A 26,032-nucleotide genomic window follows, 5' to 3' on the forward strand; every position below is an offset into this window, starting at 1 on the left:
ATGGTGCTGACAAACCTAGAAACATAATCGGGGCGAACCGGGATTCGAACCCACAATTATAGGTTTCTGGCATGCCCAAGTTCGCAACTCTGCACAGCGAATCGCGGCGCCTTAGACGACTGGGCCACCCGTGCCCCCTGGACCTTCAGACACAACACTGGTCTGTAGCCTGAACCGTCATACAGAACACCAGTTAGTAGCCTGGACCTTCAGGCAGAACACCAGTTAGTAGCCTGGACCTTCAAACAGAACACCAGTTAGTAGCCTGGACCTTCAAACAGAACACCAGTTAGTAGCCTGGACCGTCAGACAGAACACCAGTTAGTAGCCTGGACCTTCAGACAGAACACCAGTTAGTAGCCTGGACCTTCAACAGAACACCAGTTAGTTGTCTGGACCGTCAGACAGAACACCAGTTAGTAGTCTGGACCGTCAGACAGAACACCAGTTAGTCGCCTGGACCTTCAGACAGAATACCAGTTAGTACCTGGACCTTCAGACAGAACACCAGTTAGTAGCGTTGACCGTCAGACAGAACACCAGTTAGTAGTCTGGACCTTCAGACAGAACACCAGTTAGTCGCCTAGACCTTCAAACAGAACACCAGTTAGTAGCCTGGACCGTCAGACAGAACACCAGTTAGTACCTGGACCTTCAGACAGAACACCAGTTAGTAGCCTGGACCGTCAGACAGAACACCAGTTAGTAGTCTGGACCTTCAGGCAGAACACCAGTTAGTAGCCTGGACCGTCAGACAGAACACCAGTTAGTAGTCTGGACCTTCAGACAGAACACTAGTAGCCTGGATCGTCAGACAGAACACCAGTTAGTAGCCTGGACCTTCAGACAAAATCAGTTAGTAGTCTGGACCTTCAGACAGAAAACCAGTTAGTATTCTGGACCTTCAGACAGAACACCAGTTAGTAGCCTGGACCTTCAGAAAGAAAACCAGTTAGACAGAACACCAGTTAGTAGCCTGGACCTTCAGACAGAACATCAGTTAGTAGCCTGGACCTTCAGACAGAACACCAGTTAGAAGTCTGGACCTTCAGACAGAACACCAGTTAGTAGCCTGGACCTTCAGACAGAACATCAGTTAGTAGCCTGGACCTTCAGACAGAACACCAGTTAGAAGTCTGGACCTTCAGACAGAACACCAGATAGTAGCCTATCTATACTTATAGAAATGAACACAAGTAATGATTAACTGAGATAGTGGTGATGTTAAACAGAGCACTTGAGGTAAATAGGCAGGTGTCATCTGCCTGGGTACAAACTAGCACACACCACTGATCTGTGTATTACAGGTGCTCCTTGATACATCAAACTGATTTGTGTGATACAGATGCTCCTTGATACATCAAACTGATCTGTGTGATACAGATGCTCCTTGATACATCAAACTGATTTGTGTGATACAGATGCTCCTTGATACATCAAACTGATCTGTGTGATACAGATGCTCCTTGATACATCAAACTGATTTGTGTGATACAGATGCTCCTTGATACATCAAACTGATCTGTGTGATACAGATGCTCCTTGATACATCAAACTGATCTGTATATTACAGATGCTCCTTGATACATCAAACTGATTTGTGTGATACAGATGCTCCTTGATATATCAAACTGATTTGTGTGATACAGATGCTCCTTGATACATCAAACTGATCTGTGTGATACAGATGCTCCTTGATACATCAAACTGATTTGTGTGATACAGATGCTCCTTGATACATCAAACTGATCTGTGTGATACAGATGCTCCTTGATACATCAAACTGATCTGTATATTACAGATGCTCCTTGATACATCAAACTGATCTGTGTGATACAGATGCTCCTTGATACATCAAACTGATCTGTGTATTACAGATGCTCCTTGATACATCAAACTGATCTGTGTGATACAGATGCTCCTTGATACATCAAACTGATCTGTGTGATACAGATGCTCCTTGATACATCAGGTGCTTGATACATCAAACTGATCTGTGTGATACAGGTGCTCCTTGATACATCAAACTGATCTGTGTGATACAGATGCTCCTTGATATATCAAACTGATCTGTGTATTACAGATGCTCCTTGATACATCAGGTGCTTGATACATCAAACTGATCTGTGTGATACAGTTTGATGTGCTCCTTGATACATCAAACTGATCTGTGTATTACAGATGTGCTCCTTGATACATCAAACTGATCTGTGTGATACAGATGCTCCTTGATATATCAAACTGATCTGTATATTACAGATGCTCCTTGATACATCAAACTGATCTGTGTGATACAGGTGCTCCTTGATACATCAAACTGATCTGTGTGATACAGATGCTCCTTGATATATCAAACTGATCTGTGTATTACAGATGCTCCTTGATACATCGAACTGATCTGTGTGATACAGGTGCTCCTTGATACATCAAACTGATCTGTGTGATACAGATGCTCCTTGATATATCAAACTGATCTGTGTATTACAGATGCTCCTTGATACATCAGGTGCTTGATACATCAAACTGATCTGTGTGATACAGTTTGATGTGCTCCTTGATACATCAAACTGATCTGTGTATTACAGATGTGCTCCTTGATACATCAAACTGATCTGTGTGATACAGATGCTTCTTGATACATCAAACTGATCTGTGTGATACAGATGCTCCTTGATATATCAAACTGATCTGTATATTACAGATGCTCCTTGATACATCAGGTACTTGATACATCAAACTGATCTGTTTGATACAGTTTGTTGTGCTCCTTGATACATCAAACTGATCTGTGTGATACAGATGCTCCTTGATACATCAAACTGATTTGTGTGATACAGATGCTCCTTGATACATCAAACTGATCTGTGTGATACAGATGCTCCTTGATACATCAAACTGATCTGTGTGATACAGATGCTCCTTGATACATCAAACTGATCTGTGTGATACAGACCCTCCTTGATACATCAAACTGATTTGTGTGATACAGATGCTCCTTGATACATCAAACTGATTTGTGTGATACAGATGCTCCTTGATACATCAAACTGATTTGTGTGATACAGATGCTCCTTGATACATCAAACTGATCTGTGTGATACAGATGCTCCTTGATACATCAAACTGATCTGTGTGATACAGACCCTCCTTGATACATCAAACTGATCTGTGTGATACAGATGCTCCTTGATACATCAAACTGATTTGTGTGATACAGATGCTCCTTGATACATCAAACTGATTTGTGTGATACAGATGCTCCTTGATACATCAAACTGATTTGTGTGATACAGATGCTCCTTGATACATCAAACTGATCTGTGTATTACAGATGTGCTCCTTGATACATCAAACTGATCTGTGCATTACAGATGTGCTCCTTGATACATCAGGTGCTTGATACATCAAACTGATCTGTGTGATACAGATGCTCCTTGATATATCAAACTGATCTGTGTGATACAGGTGCTCCTTGATACATCAAACTGATCTGTGTATTACAGATGTGCTCCTTGATACATCAAACTGATCTGTGCATTACAGATGTGCTCCTTGATACATCAGGTGCTTGATACATCAAACTGATCTGTGTGATACAGATGCTCCTTGATATATCAAACTGATCTGTGTGATACAGGTGCTCTTTGATACATCAAACTGATCTGTGTATTACAAATGCGCCTTGATACATCAGGTGCTTGATACATCAAACTGATCTGTGTGATACAGATGCTCCTTGATACACCAAACTGATCTGTGTGATACAGATCCTCCTTGATACATCAAACTGATCTGTGTGATACAGATGCTCCTTGATACATCAAACTGATTTGTGTGATACAGATGCTCCTTGATACATCAAACTGATCTGTGTATTACAGATGCTCCTTGATACATCAGGTGCTTGATACATCAAACTGATCTGTGTGATACAGATGCTCCTTGATACATCAAACTGATTTGTGTGATACAGATGCTCCTTGATACATCAAACTGATCACTTCATGTAAACATTAGGAAATATCTCGGTATCCAAGTGATTTTGCGCCAGGCAATTGTTACCAGCGCATTTTCATTATTTTAGAAATTCTTGATTGTAAAATTCCCGTTTCCACCTTTGGCAAACTAGCTAGAATTCTGGGTTCGATCATAACGCCACCAGTGGCTATTACAGGTTTTGTCCCTCCTATTGACCAATCAGATTCCACCTCTCATATTACTTGCATTTGCTTCAAATCAATAAGTCAATAATCAAAATCTTTATTGTAATAAAAAGGGTCTTACTTCGTGAAGTGCATCAAATCACATGAGCACATTGATTTTAAAGCTGAAATGATTTGGAAAATATCTGTTGACGACGAGTTGGCAGTACAGGTTTTGCAAATCCTGCAATCAAGCGAAATCTGCATGGCAGTTTACAAACCGCATGTTGATTTCATTACGCGATTTTGATTAGACAATGCATAGCCTCGTTAGTCCAGCCAAAATATAACTTCATAATTCCAGCCAAATTCGGCAACGGTGGAAACTGGACTTTTATAGTCTGTTAACACCCTTGCCCTGGGAAGATGACTCTACACATATTTTTGAAAAAGTAAAATGAAAACAAACTCAACAATTCAAGACTGACAATGTCCTTCTTTATATAGCACTTTTTAGAAACAACTGACTTTGTGCACATGGTTATTCAATATTCCTGCAGGCAGTGGCCCATATATTCAGTTACACAACACATTAGGCATGACAAGTATATTTGATGGTAGAAACAAGCACAAAGATGACTCCCCATCAGAGCTGCAAGAAATGTTTCTTATCGAAAATGAACCTCTTCAATGAAAGGCTAGCCTGGTGAAGAGAAGCTGGTAGGAAAGTTAGAGTTGTCTGCCCTTAGGTAACCCAGACCCAGACCATGTGACTATGTGTAAACCTACTGGGGGAGCTGTCATGCGATGTCCTATTACAAACAATGATGTCCTAGAATGTTGTCATTGAACAATGGATTACTTCATTTTACAATATGAAAGAGAAAAATACCAATTACATTTCAAGTATGTGCTAAACATAACTTAATACAAATAATTAAATTCATACGTCCGAACTGTTGTTTTTTTCAAATATGAACAACAAGCACACATATGAGAGAGCAAGGTTCCTGGCGCTGATCGAGGCAGGTTTATAATGGTTCAGTCTTCATATATACATACACATGCACTATCAAAGGCCAGTTGCGTATCGGAGACATGAAGATGATCATGAGGTGAGCTGAACAAGCACAGCGCCCCCTGGGGGCATGATAGAAGTGGCGACCTAGTCAAGGGTGTCCTCAGTGTATGGCGATGATGCCAACTTCCATCAACTTCTGGATCTTAGCTGCGATGTGGGGGTTCTTCAGGTGCCTGCAACAACAGCAGCATTGTCACAAACAATAACATCTCAAACATCCCTTACACTTTACGAAACGTTCTAGACGCTGATAAAACAAGATATTACCAGGTCAGTCTCAAACAACAGCATTGTCACAAGCATTCCTTACACTCTACAAGACATTCTAGACGCGGATAAAACAAGATATTACCAGGTCAGTCTCAAACAACAACATTGTCACAAACATCCCTTACACTCCACAAGACATTCTAGATGCAGATAAAACAAGATATTACCAGGTCAGTCTCAAACAACAACATTGTCACAAACATCCCTTACACTCCACAAGACATTCTAGATGCAGATGAAACAAGATATTACCAGGTCAGTCTCAGACAACAACATTGTCACTAACATCCATTACACTCCACAAGACGTTCTAGACGCAGATAAAACAAGATATTACCAGGTCAGTCTCAGACAACAACATTGTCACAAACATCCATTACACTCCACAAGACGTTCTAGACGCAGATAAAACAAGATATTACCAGGTCAGAAGCCCATATCAATTTACATTCTGTCCTGTCAGGTAAGCTCAGCTTTTATAGTCTATTCCATAGCTGTAGTATATACTATATATACTACAGGTAGTATGTCTAACTAAAGTCTGGTCAAGTATCTGGTATCTTGTGGTACAGCGCTGTCATACATCTTGACGTCTACCTTGGAAGCCCCAACATGTGTGAGTGAGTGAGTGAGTATGGTTTTACCAATTTTCCAGCCATATCATGACAGGGGACACCAGAAATGGGCTTCACACATTGTACTCAAGTAGGGAATCAAACCTGGGTCTTTGGCGTGACTGGCGAACACTTTACACAAAAGGCTACCCAACGGCCCCAACTGGATGATGTACATCCACTGGTTTCAAGGATCAGTGGAACACTTACTCTCGGACTGCGTTGGGGTCTTTGGTCATCTGTTGGAGGATCATCTGCATGGCAGGATCCTGCAGGATCTGCTGCACCTCAGGGTCACTCATTGCTCGCTTCTTCACTGCCTCGGGGTCGCTGTTCTCAGCAGTTACCGCCTTCTTGTAGCCTTCAAGTGCTTCCTGGTATCAAAGCAGAGTTTCAGAATCAAACTGACAAGGATGGAGGATGAGTTGCGTCTGACTTAGCATTGACCAGACTTAATACATCACAGGGTGTTGCGGCTGACTTAGCGTTGACCAGATTTAATACATCACAGGGTGTTGCGGCTGACTTAGCGTTGACCAGATTTAATACATCACAGGGTGTTGCGGCTGACTTAGCGTTGCCCAGACTTAATACATCACACGGTGTTGCGGCTGACTTAGCGTTGACCAGACTTAATACGTCACAGGGTGTACTGTGGTCTGTCTGTTGTTTAACGCTGCGTGCAGCAATATTCCAGCTATATGACTGCGGTTTGTAAATAATCAAGTCTGGACCAATCAACCAAGTGATTGACATCATGAGCATCAATCTACACAGTGAGATACGATGACATGCATCAACCAAGCTCACAGAGCCTGACCACGCGATCTCGTTAGTCACCTCTTGCGACAAGCACCCTGATCTTCATGCATGTACGTGCCAATTACTGACTGCACGTGAACATCTCCGACTACAGGTCAATCATTTCTGACTGCATGTCAAATGTCGGTGACTGCATGTCAAACATCCCTGACTGCATGTCAAACATAGCTGCCTGCATGTCAAACATCGCACCTGACAGCTGGGGTCGATGTCCAGTGCCTTCTGATACCACACAGCAGCCTTCGTCGTCTCCCTCATTGCTAGTAGATTAGCTCCCTTACGTAGATAGCCTTTAACTGAAATAAAGGTACACGTTTCACTGACATTATATTCTACACAAGGTTTTGTTTACATTCAAGAAATCTCATTTCAATCAGATCTTAGATCTGATGACATCCCAGAACAGGTGACGTCAGAACGACCTTTCGCAAACATTGACCGACCACTTGAAACGACTAACACAAAGCCAGCCAGAAAGCAGCTTTCTCGTAATGAACGGCACACGTGTCAAACTGGCGATATCCATTTCAGACTATACTTTGAAACAAGTCAATTCAAACATAAAAACTGAATAAAAGAAAATTCAGGAATTTCTAACAGATCCATTTTAGTTGCCAGCCAAATGAACAATGAATTCTTTGATAGGCATTTCTCAGAATTTGACGAATGACACACAAGTAGACACAATCTTACGGATAACAGTAAATAAAGAAGTTGTTATCCATAAAATTGTGTCTAATTAGCCTCATGACCAGGTATAGAGGTCCCCAGAGGTAAACGTGTGTGTGAATTGTGTGACCAAGGTAACTATCACATGTTGAACAGATATTATGGAGTGAGTGAGTGAGTGAGTGAGTGAGTGAGTGAGTGAGTCGGGTTTAACGCCACTTTTAACAGTATTCCAGTTATGTCACTGCGTGTTAGCTTAATATGGGAGGAAAACTCGAAGTGATGCAGGTCTCAGACGTTTAGAACTTCGGTGAAACCCCCGACAGGGCCACCCATGCCCCCCGACTTGTTATGGAATGACAGTGATAAACACAAGACCTCCACTTGATGAGGTGGTTGGCCCACAAACTTAAAAAAGTCATCTAACAAAAAGCAGAGTTATAAACTTACTAAATGCGGGGTCAATCTTGATGCATGTATCACAATCTTTCAGTGCCAGCTCGAATTCCATGAGCTTGGTGTAACAGGCAGACCTGTTGCTGTATATCTTGGCATCCTCTGGGTTCCGTTTGACAGCCTCGGTGTAATGCTTCACCGCATTCGGGTAATCCCCTGCAACAAGTGAACCATGTCCTTCAGAGAAACTAATACAGAAACAGAAAGACCATTTGGCTGCTATATGCATACCATTAGGACGGCCCTTGATATTGTCTCGGTAAATACTTGATAAAAAAATTGTGGTTCCTTCCTACCATTGAAAAAAAATGAAGAAACTATCTGGCATTTTGACATGCCCAAGGGATGTAATACGGCATCAAATTATGTCTTTTGTGACAATACATTGTGCCGATTCTGGAACATATGTACTTTATGATCAGTTTGTTGTGCTTGGTGGACTTTACCCTTCTTGAAGCATTCGTTCCCCTTCTCCTTTTCTTGAAGAGACAATTCGGGGTTGATATATGCTAATTTTTCCCTCTCCTTGATCAACTTTTCAACCTGTTCCAACAGAAGGATAGTTGGTACATTTGATTCAATTCCCATAAAAACAATGGATACATACACATGGTACACTGGACACATACACATGGTACACCAGACACATTAACACGGTACACCAGACACATACACATGGTACACCAGACACATACACATGGTACACCAGACACATTAACACGGTACACCAGACACATACACATGGTACACCAGACACATACACATGGTACACCAGACACATTAACATGGTACACCAGACACATACACATGGTACACCAGACACATTAACATGGTACACCAGACACATACACATGGTACACCAGACACATTAACATGGTACACCAGACACATACACATGGTACACCAGACACATACACATGGTACACCAGACACATACACATGGTACACCAGACACATTAACACGGTACACCAGACACATACACATGGTACACCAGACACATACACATGGTACACCAGACACATACACATGGTACACCAGACACATACACATGGTACACCAGACACATACACATGGTACACCAGACACATACACATGGTACACCAGACACATTAACATGGTACACCAGACACATACACATGGTACACCAGACACATACACATGGTACACCAGACACATACACATGGTACACCAGACACATACACATGGTACACCAGACACATTAACATGGTACACCAGACACATATACATGGTACACCAGACACATACACATGGTACACCAGACACATATACATGGTACACCAGACACATACACATGGTACACCAGACACATATACATGGTACACCAGACACATATACATGGTACACAGTACACCAGACACATACACAAGGTACACCAGACACATACACATGGCGTTAGATGCTGCAGGCCCTGACTCAACTCTTCAGGCCCTCATATGAAAAACCATGCAATTTATTGAAACAAATAAATGGACTTGTAAATTACAGGTCCTACACAAAGTCTACTGTTTCCAACATGACATGATAACTTCCTTATCAATAGCGGAGTAGAATACAACACATTGTCCTATTCTAAGACAAACCCTGGCCAACATACCTCCAATGCTTTCTTTACTACGTCTTGCACTCGATGCTCCGACAAAGATTTGTTGAAAAACGCCAATGCATTTGTCAAATCTTCCTTTTTTAAATATGCATTACCTATACGAAAGAATGCTCTGCAAAAAAATAAAAATACAAAATCAATGCACCACACATGAATAAGTTCTTGAACCTAAAGTCGGGGGCTACACAGACAGGTCGTCACTCCTTTCACAGGTACTGACGATGGTTGTCTCTAAATGTTCAGTATTGATACGCAGGGATGAGAATGTCTATTGTTTTTAACAGACTGAAAGTTACCTAGGGGTCTTGGGTCTGGGGAAGGGTGGGGGACCATATGATATGCATGTGTTGTAATGGCATGTATCACAAAAGTGATCCTTGATGTATCAAACTTCCCAGAATTCCGAAGATCTTCAGAAAACGTCTCCCCCTTGCATGTCTCCTATTACTGAGTGTGTTGGGATGTCTTAAGTTCAAAGGACAATCAGGCACATATCGTCTGTTATGTTATCGTCCAAAGGGGAAGTTTCAATACACTGTCAACATTACGTAACATGACGTGTTCTAACAACATGCTCTGACGTGTTCTAACGTGTTCTGACATGTTCTAACAATGTGTTCTTCTAACAATGTCTTCTAATTTGTACTGACAACATGTTCTAACAATGTGTTCTGACGTTTTCTAACAACAATGTGTTGTAACAACATGTTCCAACAATGTGTTCTGACGTGTCCTAACAACGACGTGTTCTATCATACTCAAGGATCTTCAATACTGTCGAGATACTGAACATGTAAGAGCAAATTATTTCTAAATTCCTGGTGTAACCATGGTAACAACATGAGTTAACATTCTCAGACACATCACAGACGTTCAGTAGGTTTTGGTGTCAAATACTTACATCACTAAATACTGACAGCCACTAACTTACAATAATGGGGATATACATGCAAAGTTTTGTTTTACCATGTTGTCATGGTAACTAAATTCAATCGTGGGAAATTGCCAGCAAACATAGACATAATCTTTTCAAAATACATGTGTGATTTTGGTTTAATGCCGCTTTGCACAGTATTCCAGTTAAACAAGGCGTGTCAGCTTAATGTGGAAGGAAAGCCTGAAGTGATGCAGGTCTCAGACGTTTACCATTTCAGCAGGGGTGCGGTGCTAACAAACCCAGGAACATAATTGGCGAGATCAAAATACATGAAACCAGCTTTAAGTTAATAAATGTTTATGATGAAAATTCACCACAATTATTGTAGTTAACTGAGTGACCAGAGTCACGATGATCTGAAGGTTGTATCAACAACATGGCTGCCGTCACATGACCCCGGACCTGGAGGGACCTCGGGACCCATGTCCAGTACAGCCTGTAACAGCTACATGTGTTACCATGGTTACTGCTTCCATGATAATGCAGTGTATCATATCTCCTTTCTACGCTAATAAATACATTGGCCCAATTCATCCCCCAGCTTCCTCGAGTCCTGTACCAAACACGAGATACTACAAGAGAGATGGGAGATGCTGAGATCTCTTCCCAACGAAGGCAGAGTATTTATCCTACAAGAATGGAGATCCAGAACACTGGGTAATCGAGATGAAGTTACTAAGCAAACAGGATCTGGGGAGTCTTACTTGGCTATAAGTTTATAGTCAGCTCGGTGTTCCCGTCCTGTATCAATGGCTGTCTTGCATTCCTCTATACACTGGTCGTAGTTGCCTTGTTCGAAATACACAGCTGGAACAGACAAGCAAGGAAGGTTGAAGACACAGCAGATAGACAGTCAGTGCAACTGGAGTTCTAATCGAAATATTCCACAAAGACATTTTAGATATTTACTTCTTAAATGTTCCTAAGTTCATCAGGACCAGAGGAGGTTCATCAGGGTCAATGGAGGTAAATGAGGACTATTTACCAACTTGTTCTGACTACTAACAAGCTCACATCACTAATGAAGCTGGAATTACATTTCTAATTAGTTCTTAGTGTGACTTCCTCTGACTGACCTGCCCTGTTGGTGAGGATGGTGATGTTTGTGGGGTCCAGGTCGGCAGCCTTCTGGTAGTGCTCGAGTGCAGCAGCAAAGTCCTTCTTCTTGTATGCTGCATTCCCCTCATCTTTTTCCACCAGGGCCTGAAGCATGTCAACCAGGTAACCATAGCAACAAAAGATACAGAAACAACTGTGAGACCACCAATAGCTCACCAGGTACACCCAAAACCTATTACTGGAAATCATTGCAGATCTTACCTTGAATGAAATGACCTGTGGAAAAACTAGGCTAAATATTCATGTTTTCAAAATAGGCTCTTGCCCCGATAAATAGTGCAATGTGAACTTAAGTATTGTCGGAAATGCTAGAAAACTGCTTTTATAGCTTCATTTAATAAATACGAGTCATATGACTATAAAAAGAGCATACATCAAAATAACGCGAATTGACCTAATCTAGCCTGTCTTAACTGACATTGTGATTACCCTTAAAATGTACTTTTACAGTTAAAATGATGATAAACTTAGAAAATATTTGTGTGTTGTCATGCTTGTATGAAATGGTCTATAACCTGAGGTAATCACCTAACACCTGTCCCGTGGTGATGACCTCACACCGTCCCGTGCATTCTCCCGGATGCAAATGTTACCGAGATGGGGGTGGTCTCAAAATATTCATGTTATTGTACTTTATTGACATGAGTTGATGGGGTAGCAATTTAGGATATGTACAGCATATATACTGCTTGGAAACATGGACTACTACTTAAAAGCTATGAAACGAGATGAGTATTGGAAGGTTGCGATTATTGAATCCAGAAGTATTTGTTGTTCTACAGATGGTTTCTTGAGGTAGCATTTATCTCTGCTAATGACGTATATGATTCTGTACTTTTGAATGTTGTGTTATGTCTTTCTACGAACCCGTTACACTTAGCCAAGATGGGCACAGCAGGGTTGAACTCACAATGTCTGACTGGCGTACGTAAGACAACGTAACTGTGTTGTGCCGCCAGCACATATGTCTTGTACTTTACTGGTTTCTTATTCAGCCGAATTTTCTCCATGAGTTGAACTTTCGTTTCAATGGTCTTAAGTCGACAATGTCATATATTCCTGTATGGTCGCCTTTTAGACTATTAATTTGTTTGGGCGACAGCATCTGATTCCCAGACGTTATATTAACTGGCGTTATCCATGATGATAACACTGACGTTGTTTAAAATGAGCAATAGCTGAAGTTCCAACCAGTCTATGAATAAATCACATCCTATAATTTCCTTATGAAAATCGCCAGTTTTCTTTTTCGCCTCGAAAACTAGCACACACCCATAAATAAGCCCCATATCATGGGCTGTAGCATGCAAAACAAGGACACGATTACCTTTACCCGATGGTACAATGGGTGCTTTTTGTCCGTCTGCCGATAGTTACCTTCTGCTCATAAAGCTTGTACACTATACTCCTAATCATCCTGTATCAAAGCTGTCATATATCCGTTTATGTGCCAGTTTTGTTTTTAAGACCACCCCTATACTTGTTTTGTTTTCTCATCATACTGTAGATTTGATGGTATGAATTGAAAACCCCATAGTTTGGGCAGTTCGGTAATTCACCCTATCTAAATTAATAAAAGGTTTCCCTCCATCTCTCTAAAGTGTAAAGAGCTTGTATACATTTCCCAGTACAGACTCCATGTCGTGTACCATGGTTATGGCTATGCAAGTGTAATGTAACATGCATCATCGGAGCGATGTTAACAAAACAAACACATCGTCATTTTGTCATTTTAGAAGATGCACATCTTGAATTTTCTCAAAATGATTTTTGTCTGTGGATTAGATGTTTTATGAAGACAACATCATTATCATTATAACAGAGTCACGTGCGCGTATTTCTATGTCCATTTGAGACTGCTACCATCAATGTGAACTTCCTATTTTCGTTAGAATTTGTTGCCTGTAAACTTGTTGATAGGACTCCTTGTGACTGAAATACTTCAAACCACAGGTAGGGCGATCAGTTGTTACTCGATATTTCAATAACAACTGTCCGTGAAAAATCATATCCTTCTTTAACAGGCACAAAGCAGTTTTCTATCATTTCCGACAGTACTTTAGTTAGACAGTGGTAGATAATCACACTGCAGAGTATCGCCCTACCCCAGCCTTCAACCCAAAGCACATCTCCCTACCCCAGCTTGAACACCAAAGCAGACATCCTTGATCCCCAGCCTTGCACCTCAATGGGTCTCCTGGCTTCTATCATTACCTCTAAAATACATACCCCCCCCATCCCTGCCCCCAAAGGAAATACCATCCCACCCCTAAATCTGATATTCTGACCTTGACAGCCTGCCCTAAATGCATTTTGATCAATTGCTACTAAACAATAATGGCTGCATATATGCAGAAATTAGTTTCTCTACCTGTTTTTGATTTGAGGATAAAGATTTGTCTTCTGATTTTGTTTGTTGTTTGTTGTTTGTGGGCGATGCTTGCTCCGGCTTCCGGAACGGCATCGGGTCCTCACGCTCATCACCCAAAGTTTCAAACCCAAACAAGACACCAAGTGTTGCGATGATGCGGGGATCTTGAATATTTCTGGAAATAATATTGAAATAGAACAAATCTATTTGTAACAAGAAAATGCAAACACAGAGGCAGCCCCATTTCCAGCTGATCTGAATGGCCCCAAACTTCCCAACCAAAACCATTCTGACGTCATCTAATCATATCATCTACCTACATTCATCTTTGATCCTTTATGTCATTTAAAGCAGTACATCTTAGTCGTCTGCCTCCAGCTACCCTAAGCAAAAAGATGACATATCCCCCTGGCCCCCACTTTAGCAAAAGGTACCATTTTCAGCCCATGGTCAATACATGTAATCTTTCACGGTTTTCAAGTAATGCTCTGGCATCGACGTACGGATCGACCAGATGATTACTATATCCCATCACATTACATGCCCAGTGGGATACATAAAGTTGTAAGCACTTCCTGTTTAATGACATCACTTCCTAGTTTAGGAGAGCACATGTCCAGTGAAGTACAACTTTAAAACTGAACATGCTCTGCCTGAAGCTACATCACAAAGTTACCTCTGGTTTGACGACATCAAGGATAAAGAAGTTTTCAGACTTGACCCCTGTACATTTTCTTATGAGCATGAAACCACCATCAATACTGCTCCTGTGCTTATTTCATCTTTTCAAAATGGAAATTCTAGCAGGTCTCTCTGCTGCCACTCACTGTAAACTGTTGGGGTTTTTCTGCAAGGCTGCCATCATCATCCGATAGTCCGGCTGTTTCAGAAACTCACGCGTTTTGGGATTAGCTTCCAGCTTATCAAACAAATCAGGCATAGCAAAGGGGTTGGTGACTGGCTGACTGCCTGCAGGGCCTGAAACGAAATGAGTAACTGGTGACATTGGGAGTCAGGGGCTACACCAAGGGGTATGTGACTGGTGACATTGGGAGTCAGGGGCTACACCAAGGGGTATGTGACTGGTGACATTGGGAGTCAGGGGCTACACCAAGGGGTATGTGACTGGTGACACAGGGAGTCAGGGGCTACACCAAGGGGTATGTGACTGGTGACATTGGGAGTCAGGGGCTACACCAAGGGGTATGTGACTGGTGACATTGGGAGTCAGGGGCTACACCAAGGGGTATGTAACTGGTGACATTGGGAGTCAGGGGCTGCACCAAGGGGTATGTGACTGGTGACATTGGGAGTCAGGGGCTACACCAAGGGGTATGTGACTGGTGACATTGGGAGTCAGGGGCTACACCAAGGGGTATGTAACTGGTGACATTGGGAGTCAGGGGCTACACCAAGGGGTATGTGACTGGTGACATTGGGAGTCAGGGGCTACACCAAGGGGTATGTGGCTGGTGACATTGGGAGTCAGGGGCTGCACCAATGGGTATGTGACTGGTGACACAGGGAGTCAGGGGCTACACCAAGGGGTATGTGACTGGTGACATTGGGAGTCAGGGGCTACACCAAGGGGTATGTGACTGGTGACATTGGGAGTCAGGGGCTACACCAAGGGGTATGTGACTGGTGACATTGGGAGTCAGGGGCTACACCAAGGGGTATGTGACTGGTGACACAGGGAGTCAGGGGCTACACCAAGGGGTATGTGACTGGTGACACAGGGAGTCAGGGGCTACACCAAGGGGTATGTGACATTGGGAGTCAGGGGCTACACCAAGGGGTATGTGACTGGTGACATTGGGAGTCAGGGGCTGCACCAAGGGGTATGTGACTGGTGACATTGGGAGTCAGGGGCTACACCAAGGGGTATGTGACTGGTGACATTGGGAGTCGGGGGCTACACCAAGGGGTATGTGACTGGTGACATTGGGAGTCAGGGGCTACACCAAGGGGTATGTGACTGGTGACATTGGGAGTCGGGGGCTACACCAAGGGGTATGTGACTGGTGACATTGGGAGTCGGGGGCTACACCAAGGGGTATGTGACTGGTGACATTGGGAGTCAGGGGTTGCACCAAGGGGTATGTGACTGGTGACATTGGGAGTCAGGGGTTGCACCAAGGGGTATGTGACTAGTGACATTGGGAGTCAGGGGCTACACCAAGGGGTATGTGACTGGTGACATTGGGAGTCGGGGCTACACCAAGGGGTATGTGACTGGTGACATTGGGAGTCGGGGCTAAACCAAGGGGTATGTGACTGGTGACATTGGGAGTCGGGGCTACACCAAGGGGTATGTGACTGGTGACATTGGGAGTCGGGGCTACACCAAGGGGTATGTGACTGGTGACATTGGGAGTCGGGGCTACACCAAGGGGTATGTGACTGGTGACATTGGGAGTCAGGGGCTACACCAAGGGGTATGTGACTGGTGACATTGGGAGTCAGGGGCTACACCAAGGGGTATGTGACTGGTGACATTGGGAGTCAGGGGCTACACCAAGGGGTATGTGACTGGTGACATTGGGAGTCAGGGGTTGCACCAATGGGTATGTGACTAGTGACATTGGGAGTCAGGGGCTACACCAAGGGGTATGTGACTGGTGACATTGGGAGTCGGGGCTACACCAAGGGGTATGTGACTGGTGACATTGGGAGTCGGGGCTACACCAAGGGGTATGTGACTGGTGACATTGGGAGTCGGGGCTACACCAAGGGGTATGTGACTGGTGACATTGGGAGTCGGGGCTACACCAAGGGGTATGTGACTGGTGACATTGGGAGTCGGGGCTACACCAAGGGGTATGTGACTGGTGACATTGGGAGTCGGGGCTACACCAAGGGGTATGTGACTGGTGACATTGGGAGTCGGGGCTACACCAAGGGGTATGTGACTGGTGACATTGGGTGTCGGGGCTACACCAAGGGGTATAAGACTGGAGTTATGTAGCAGTGTATTTTATTGTTGAACTATGATTGTAACTGTGTTACATTGTTTCTGTTGACAGTTGTGTTTGGATGTGATTAGTTGTCAGGAATGTAGTACTACTTAAAGTTAGCAGTTTTGAGGAAGTTACTATAATTAGAAGCTACTGTGATACCGTATAGTTTTCCAAAAAACACAGCTGTGTAGAAGGGGGTGCACCTTACACACGAATTAATGAGTTTTGATGTTTTTCCCCCATGGAAAGACATTACCGTGAGCACGTAACACTGGAAATACCATGTCAACAAATCCATACTGAAGTACGCAAATTAATCATGTAATTACACTGTCTGGCTATATGTTTGTAACTTATTTCACGTGCATGGGAGCCTTGACAGTGACTGGTGAGACTGGTTCCATCTAAAAAATAATACCCGGCAATAGCGATCAGCTTCTTCGCTTAGGGTTATTATTATTTTAAATATGTTTAGTATAAGCTGCATCTAAATTAACAAGATATTTGAATATATTATTCCCGATAAAAGAATAGTTTCAGATACAATTTCTGCCGATCCTTTCATTAAAATCCTGTAAAGTTATATCATTGGGTGTGTCTTGACCGAATCACCGGTCGATTCCAAGAAAACGTGTGTACAGCTGATTGCTGTTTCCGGCTTAGTTTACGAGAAAATACACAAGGTAATCTTAAACCTTGGATATAAAACAATGCCCAGCAGAACAAAAATACAATTTTAACGGTAAACCAACATGTCTGGTGATTTTTTATGTCAAATTTCGAATTTGTACTGACCAAGTTTCTCATCACCTGTTCGTTTGCCGGACTTCACTAAAGGGTTACTGTGTAATTATTTCCAAAATATTGAATCTGCTAGAAGGGGGGGGGGTGCGCATAATACATGGGTGTGCGCTATACTCAAGAAAATATGGTATGTAAACTTCTAGAATACCGTTGACTGAGCTGGAATATTGTGTAATGCTCTTGTGCCACTAGACTGGTGAGGGCACTGTGCAGAAATTTCCAGTAGCTAGTTAGACTGTAAATAAGGGGTCAAGAGTGAGTGAGTATGGTTTTACGCCGCTTTTAGCAATATTCCAGCAATATCACGGCGGGGGACACCAGAAATGGGCTTCACACATTGTACCCATGTCGGGAATCGAACCCGGGTCTTCGGCGTTACGAGCGAACGCTTTAACCACTAGGCTACCCGACCGCCCCTATGGGATCAAGAACATGCCCCTCCCACACATTTTGTCTCTCACACATTTCATGACATCAAGACCAACTTTCGTGTGAAGATCACTCATCACCCCAGCCTAGGTGTTTCCCAGAAGCTTGACCGCTGTCGCCGCTGGGTGAATATACTATTATCACTGACTTTTGCTATCACCACTGTATTTTTGTATTTGCTACAGGACACTGCCATCATATTATATATTGCCATTGAATATTATACAACCACTCTATTATGTTCTGCCTAAAATAATTTCTGTGCAGTAATATGTATTGACTTGTAAACCTAGTTAATCTTGTAATACATTTGTTGATCGTATACCACTTGTTGGTTGTTTGTTGGTTTCACACCAAGTTCTTTTACATACAGATTTCAGGGTTAACATATTATTTCAATTTGGGAGTTAACACGCAACACTGGTGACGGGTGACACACACAGCCAGTCAGGGGCTACACAAACAGGTGTGGAAGGAACTATTTCACACCTGTAAGATGCTTCTTGGCATCCTCCAGACCATCCAGAAGCTGCTTATTGCTGGGATCCAGCTTCAGGCCCTCTTCATAGACTTCGGAAGCCTCCTGGTACCTCTCCAGGTAACACAGCGCCGCACCTTTACGTGAATAGCCCTGAAACCACAACAATAAACACTCAGGTATTTCCCATAAAGCATCAACCAAGTCAGCGAGCCTGACCACCCAATCCCTTTAGTTGCCTCTTACGACAAGCATATTCGCCTTTTACAGCAAGCATGGGTTGCTGAAGACCTATTCCACCCCGGATCTTCACGGGTAAGGTCATAGAAACTCAGTGAGGATTTTACCTACCTTTCCCCAATCAGGTTTGATCTCGACCGTCCGATCTGCGTCTCCCAGGGCCTCGAGGTACTTGCCACACTTGAGAAGTGCTGCCGAGCGGTTGCTGTAGAGGACGTGATTGCCGTCGTCCAGCTTGATAGCTTCGCTGTAACACTGTACAGCTTCCTCCGTGTCGCCCTGCTCCAAAGCTTTGTTTCCTTTAAGTTTCAGCTCTGCTGCCTGCATTGGTCACATAGAAAAATTATAGTTTTACATTATAATACATGTCAGGGAAAATATTTGGCACACAGGACAGTGCCAATTATCGAAGATATGCTTCAGCACAAATGCTAGGCATATCCCTGTAAAAAAAATGGAAGAAACAATGAATCCAAACACTTGCCAAAATGTCTGTTGAAGCAGTATCATGAGGGGTACTTGAGGTCTGATGTGTCCCGCGATAGGTTTCATAAAAGTGATATTACTACAATCAATTTATCTCATTGTAATGTTTTAATCTGCTACTGTAAAAGAATTAAAACAAATTCAAAATGGATAGGACACAGTTGTTCGATTGAGATGAGGTTAACTTGTCCAGTCACATGACTTTAACTGATTTGTGTGGAACTTATTGTTTTGTAGTGGGGTATTAGGGATTTATTCTGCCGATGAGAAATTCATGTGTAGCCTGTGTTCTTTGTGGAGGGGTATAAGAAATTCATTTCCTTCGCTGGTGGAGTACATAGTATTTAATCAAGATCACATGGACCAATCAGGTCTGGTCATTTTGACATGGAGGTATGATAGTACATCTTTAGAGGCCAGTTTCTCGTGTTTGCAGTAAGATACCTCGGTCTTTCAGGGCCAGATTGTGAGCATGGTGGGTCAAAACAATCACAGAAGTCTCTCAGTGAAAATAATTCATGGTTACAATCTCAAATCTACAGGAAAACAGGAGAACTACACAAAAACACTTGCTTACAAAAACAGGAACAGTGAGCGAGTTCTTCATTTCCTCATGCACTTAAAAAAATTCTTAAGACCCAACAATTATTCAAGTGTCAGACTTACACCATGTGTAGAAGCAGAAGTGCAACAGTAACTAACAATAAACAGATGATACAACCAAGTTTCCAAATAACCTCAAAAACAGCCTTGACCTTTGATAGACATGTTGTTAACATTTCATGCGGTAGGATTTGTAAAGATACATGGCATTATAAAGATTCATACCTGTAAAGGTAACCATGACAATGATATAATCATATTTAACAAAAAATGAATGCCGACCTTGACCTTTGACTAATCATAATTACAACCTTTCATAACAAAGGGCCCATGGAAAAGAGGTAATGGAAAATGCATCAATACTTTTTGACAAAGTGTAACCACACTCTTTTTGATGAGTTTTTTTCTATTCCATGACTATGACTTTGAACTTTGAATGACATGTATCAAAAGAATTCTCCAGGGCCACATGGAAGATGTACATGGAAGAACAATCTCTTATGTCAATAATGTTTGTGTAGTAAAACTAAAAACATCACCAGTTGAGCCTGTCAAACAGTCCTGTCAACCACTGTAAGCTATCTTGCCAAGTAAACTTCAAATACGCTGTTGCTGTAACACGTTTATCCGTGACATTGCTTACATATCGTGGACATGTTCAACCAGTCATGTATCAAAGAATACAGTGTACACTTGCCAAGCAATGATTGAATGATAGAGGCCCATGTTCATGGTCTTCACCAAGTGTGTGTGTGATGGGGGAGGGAGAGAGATGCTACAATTGGCTGTGAAAAGCTGCGTCCCTTGGGCATGAACCCCATTTCACCCAGATTTTGATTCTAGGTTTGTCAGCACCATGGTGGGTTTCAAAAAAATGGTAAACGTCCAAGACCTGCATCACTTTGGGCTCTTCTCTCATAACTCGAACACTGTACACAGTGGTGTAAAACCCAACTCACTGTTCAGGGATAAAACATTTATTTAAGAGAAACACCTTGCATCCTCCCCCCCCCCCCCCCCCCCCCCCCCCCGGCCCCGAGTAGCCACCTGTGTCCCTACACTTCATATAGCAGGCCCAGCTAAAATGTCAAATGTGGAGCTACAAACCCGTTTATCGTTCTGTTAACTCTAGGATTCTATTTTATTGTGATTCTGACTGACATGCATGGCTGAAAACGATAAGGTGCAATTATCACTTTAAGTAACCCTTCTGAGGTCTTACATTCACAACAATGGATTGCCACCCGTGTAAACAGTAATGGAGTAAGCAAAAAGCAAAGTAAACCACAAGACAGTCAAATGTCAACACAAAGCTTACTTTTGTAGCAAATATGAATTTTACAAGATAAATTTAGTCAATTTCCGAGAGAAAAATTCATAACATTCGTAGAAAGTATTTAAACGTCCAAGTGAAAGTGCTGCAATCACATGCTCCGTGTTCGGCTTCCCAAAAAAACCTGTGGCCTAAAGCTACGATGGGGACAACTGTTTTCATTGGCTGATTTGTTTGTCATGTTTATCTACAGTCCATTTGACTCCAAATGAGAACGATGATTACCGTGTCCACAACGTGTCCACCGCTGTGCCTTCCACGGTTTGTACCCCCTACGTGTCATGTACACATTTCTATACAAAATTACATGATAGTTTCTTAAAGAACTTCATCCGTCATGGGTCTTAAAATAAACAAAATTCAGATTTTGTTGGGTACAGGGTATTTATGGTCAAGTACCGTATTGATGTTTCATACACTTTTCTGGATTTCGAGTTATTTTGCACTTCATCGTTCTCATTTGGAGTCAAACGGAATGTTCTTTGTGATTCTTAGCTGTTATACATACACTATCTCTGCTTTTCCTTTTAATCCTACAAAAATAACAACATTACATACATTGTTGAACATGTGATCGACTTTTGATCTTGTCATTGTGAAGAATTAAATAACAATTAACAAATTGTAACTAGTGTTTTATTACTAACATCCTGTTTGGCCCTATTCCACATAGTACATTGAGGGATTAATCAGCTGAGTAAACAACTGAAAGCATAGTGAGTGTTGTTACTAAGGTCGGTAAGGTGACGTACGTTGTGGACACGGTAATCCAATGGATGAGCAGACAGAAAAAATATGTAATGTACTAATATTTCAGAGGCGGGAGAAGGCAGACTGGTCGTCATGATCTTTGAAATTGAATCCTCTCAGTTGTGTCATTTTTAACCTGTCTTTTCCCGGTTTTTTTTTCAAATTCAATTTCAAGCATTTGAAATTAAGAATGCCCTAGAGTATTAAAATTTGCAAAGTTGTTATGTTGGCTTTATTTGCCCTTTAAATTGACAGGGTCCCCCCAAGAATTCGGGTGTTGGAGACATTACAAAGACATTACACCAAGCACCTCATACACTGCTCACACACCATACACACCAAGTTGGATTTAGAAAGTCGGATCAATTTACCTGATGAATACTCTGCACTTGTTTTACTCCAAGCTATGAAAATGATCCATTTATCAATGACACCACCACAAACACAAAGAACATTTGTATGTGCTTCTACCAACATACCTCTACCAAGTCTGGAAGATTTAATGAAAATAGATTTTTCAGACATTCTGAAATGTTCTTTTGTTCAATCAATGTAAATCTTTGAATGAAAGCTAAACCACTAGGATAGATTGTGAGCATAATAATCAGATAACACTAACCGATATCAGAGATAGAAATGTATTTTGTCGTTTAGTATTTTGTCACGTGTAGTCTGTCTTAAGTCTAGAATGATTTTGCAAGTCAAGACTACCTCTATCCTGTAATGAAGTGTTGTTCTGAAATGAAGTGTTGTTCTGAAATGAAGTGTTGTTCTGAAATGAAGTGTTGTTCTGAAATGAAGTGTCTGTTGTGCTTGAACTGACAAGAATATAGTCACATGATAGTGCTTAAGTTGAGGGAATCTCTTCTTGTCAAATCAGACTTCTAGACTTGAGTTGGACTCCTTTTTAATTTTTTCTCTCTTGGGTCTTGGTTGGTTTAGCATGGGTAGCTGAAGACCTATTCTACCCCAGATCTTCACGGGTCTCTTGGGTCAGGGAGACAGACTACATGTTTTGAACTCTAGTATATAGTGCCTTAGGTCTCTAGAATTTAGTGCTTTTGGTGCCAAGTGGGACACAATAGTATGCATTTTGCACTGTTGGTACCGTATATGACGTAATAAACGCCCAGGGCGCTCTCAAAATTAGAAATAGGGGTCTCTTATTAGAATATTATTTTGGTGGAAAAAAAACAGAGTTGAAAGATAAATTTTGTGGATTATGCTGACAGCCTGAACTGTTTATATACAACAGATATATTTAATAGAATTTAATTGCCCATAATTAAGGGTGCATATAACACACGAGTGCGTATTATACAGATAATAGATAAAAATAGATAATATCGCTGTGGGCGCTTATTAGAGCGGGGCGCTTATTACGTCAAATACGGTAATTGAAATTACTGTCCAGATCTAGAAACTGGATTTCCGAATATATGAATCATATACCACAACGGTCTCTGCCCTAGGTCACATGTCTCAAAGACAAGCAATCGTCGGACGCGAACCCGCGACCTTCGGATTGTTAGCCTGACAGCTAACAGACTGAGCTACATCCACACTGTGAAACAAAGTGCAAATTAACCTAGTTATGCCTACGACGTTACGGAACTGAACGAAAAGGGTTGAATAGGTGACGGACCATTTCAAAGGTTACGGGTAGGCATGGTGTCTCGTGACTATTGTCTATAGACACTGACGAATGATCCCGATGCCATATGGCAACTCGTCCCATCCCGTAATCTACAAGATACTGAGTGGCGAGGAATGATCCGATATGACGCAAACTGAAAACGGTTCCAGGCATCAGACGTCGAACTCGCAAGTACGCATGAATGATGTGTTATTTAATAATTCGTCGGGTGGATTTTGTGACAGAAAAGTGTGGTAGGGAACAGGATGATGTGGATAATAGTAAGGAACGAGGGAGGCATGATCATGGCTATAGTGACAACACAACGGTGTGTTCGCTTTTGAATCAGTACTGAAAAGATGTAGCCGGTGAAAGTTGCTTGTGTGAATGTTCCAGGACAGTTTCCAGTAGCAAAAGTATTTGACACAAAACCATTTCATTCTTTTTACTCGATGTTTTTGTGTGAAGAATATTAGGAGCCGCTATAGAATCTATAATAGAAACTAAACGGGTAGATTTACCGAACCCTAATGACCGTAAAGGGGTGATTGATCGTAAAGGGGATCTAAGGGCTAAGGACAGAATACGGGTAATCTAATAGGCACTAAACGGGTACCTAACCCTAATGATCGAAAAGGGGTGATTGATCGTAAAGGGGATCCAAGAGCTAAGGATAGCGTTCGGGGTAACCTACCCTAACACTAGCGATATTTGGATGTGTTCAGCGCCAATATAATATCCCTAATAAACTACATTCTTGTGCATAATAAGAAAATTAATGCACCGAAAGAATAATATATGCATATTAGTTCCCACTTATAACCCTTTTAGCCACTTGAATTACGAGAAAAACGAAATAAAAAATATATACAAAATAAAAGTGCTTTCGTAAACTAGCGCTTGCTATAAAATGCGCAGCCGCAGGCTATGTTCAATAAACAAATATTCAAAACTCTCCACAGCGCTCTTGGCCTTTTCAAAGACATTGCTGTGTGGAGATGATAGATCACTGGGAGGAGCTTATGCACACTCGATGACCCCTGACGTCACAGGGCATTTTTCGCCTGTGTGACTTGCAACAAAATACTACAAATTACGTCATAGTGTATTGTCACGTGTTTGAAAGGTTTGTGGTACTGTATTCTAAAGGTAGGCCAGTACATATCGTCCAGTAGGTGAAGTTTCCGTATATCTGGGGTCCGGATAAGCGGGATTTCACTGTACTTTCCCGAGACAATATGTTTACACATCAAAAATGCATAGTTGGAAGCCTTGTTGCAGAGTACAAGGAAGAAGGAAATCCTGTGCACTTGTGCATGTGGTGAATTGAAAACTTTCAATCACTAATTTTAGTTGTGATTGTTTGCTCCAAAGGTTGTTCAAAGGCTGGAATTAAACCCCATTTGTAGTTGAATTAGACTTATATATCTGCATTTAGATTCTGCACAGTCAGTGGTCATTTATGTGTTTCATGTTACGCAAAATGGCTCTATAAACATGATATATGCAACAATGCTTTATGTGATGATGCCCCAGCAAGATGATACCTCTTTGGAAGGTCTTGATGCGTGGAACAAAGGCACCAATTCCTCAAGAAAAATTCAACATAGAGTACAGAAAGAGCTGAGCTGGATCAACATCGTTATACAAAGAAAGCGTGTTTAAATAGATAGGGGTGGTGAAAGATCATATTTATCAGTCACCTCCGTATATCAGCATCACTGATCTCAACTTGTAACTTTGCAAGTAAAGAGCTTTTTGAATAGGCACGTGGTTATTGAATACTCATTTTACTCCTGATACAACGGTAACTTGTTAAGCTAAACAAGCCAACAACGTTTGGTTTTGATATCAATCACGAAGAGTGAGTTTCTCCAATGATTGTTCTAAAGCATTACCTTAGCCTTGTTGTCGTCCGCCATCTTGGTGAAGAAACTTCTAGCAAACCACGCTTTGGCAGAGGTAGGAAATTAGAGTTATCTCCCCTCTTGAGTGACAGCTTGATTTTCAACTGGACCTTTCTGGAATATACGTCAACAAACACATGTATCACGCGTCAATTGAATAATATAAATTTTCTTGTGTTCATTATATCCGTATGGAAATAATGATCGCTGGAATGTTCTATAAAAAGCGAGCAGTATTTTTTAAAGTGGTTTCTTGGCCTGGTGATTGCATGTTTCTTCTGGTATGCTGCCCTACTTGTA

General features: G+C 41.9%; 1 protein-coding gene across 1 annotated transcript; it reads right to left on the reverse strand.

Moving 5' to 3' along the window:
* Positions 1 to 4,618: 4,618 nt before the first annotated feature.
* LOC139441969 (stress-induced-phosphoprotein 1-like) lies at positions 4,619 to 25,818 on the reverse strand. Its single transcript, XM_071222714.1, has 13 exons — positions 25,724 to 25,818; positions 19,129 to 19,338; positions 18,789 to 18,930; positions 14,934 to 15,084; positions 14,107 to 14,281; positions 11,693 to 11,819; positions 11,321 to 11,423; positions 9,671 to 9,791; positions 8,501 to 8,597; positions 8,049 to 8,210; positions 7,122 to 7,225; positions 6,318 to 6,481; positions 4,619 to 5,396 (listed from the first exon to the last, which is right to left on the reverse strand). Exons 1-13 carry the CDS (start codon positions 25,745 to 25,747, stop codon positions 5,324 to 5,326), a joined length of 1,653 nt encoding a protein of 550 aa, XP_071078815.1. The 5' UTR covers positions 25,748 to 25,818; the 3' UTR covers positions 4,619 to 5,323.
* Positions 25,819 to 26,032: the final 214 nt, after the last annotated feature.

This window comes from Haliotis cracherodii, unplaced genomic scaffold, assembly GCF_022045235.1.
Source record: "Haliotis cracherodii isolate W230 unplaced genomic scaffold, xgHalCrac1.p SCAF_5, whole genome shotgun sequence".
NCBI lineage: Eukaryota > Metazoa > Mollusca > Gastropoda > Lepetellida > Haliotidae > Haliotis > Haliotis cracherodii.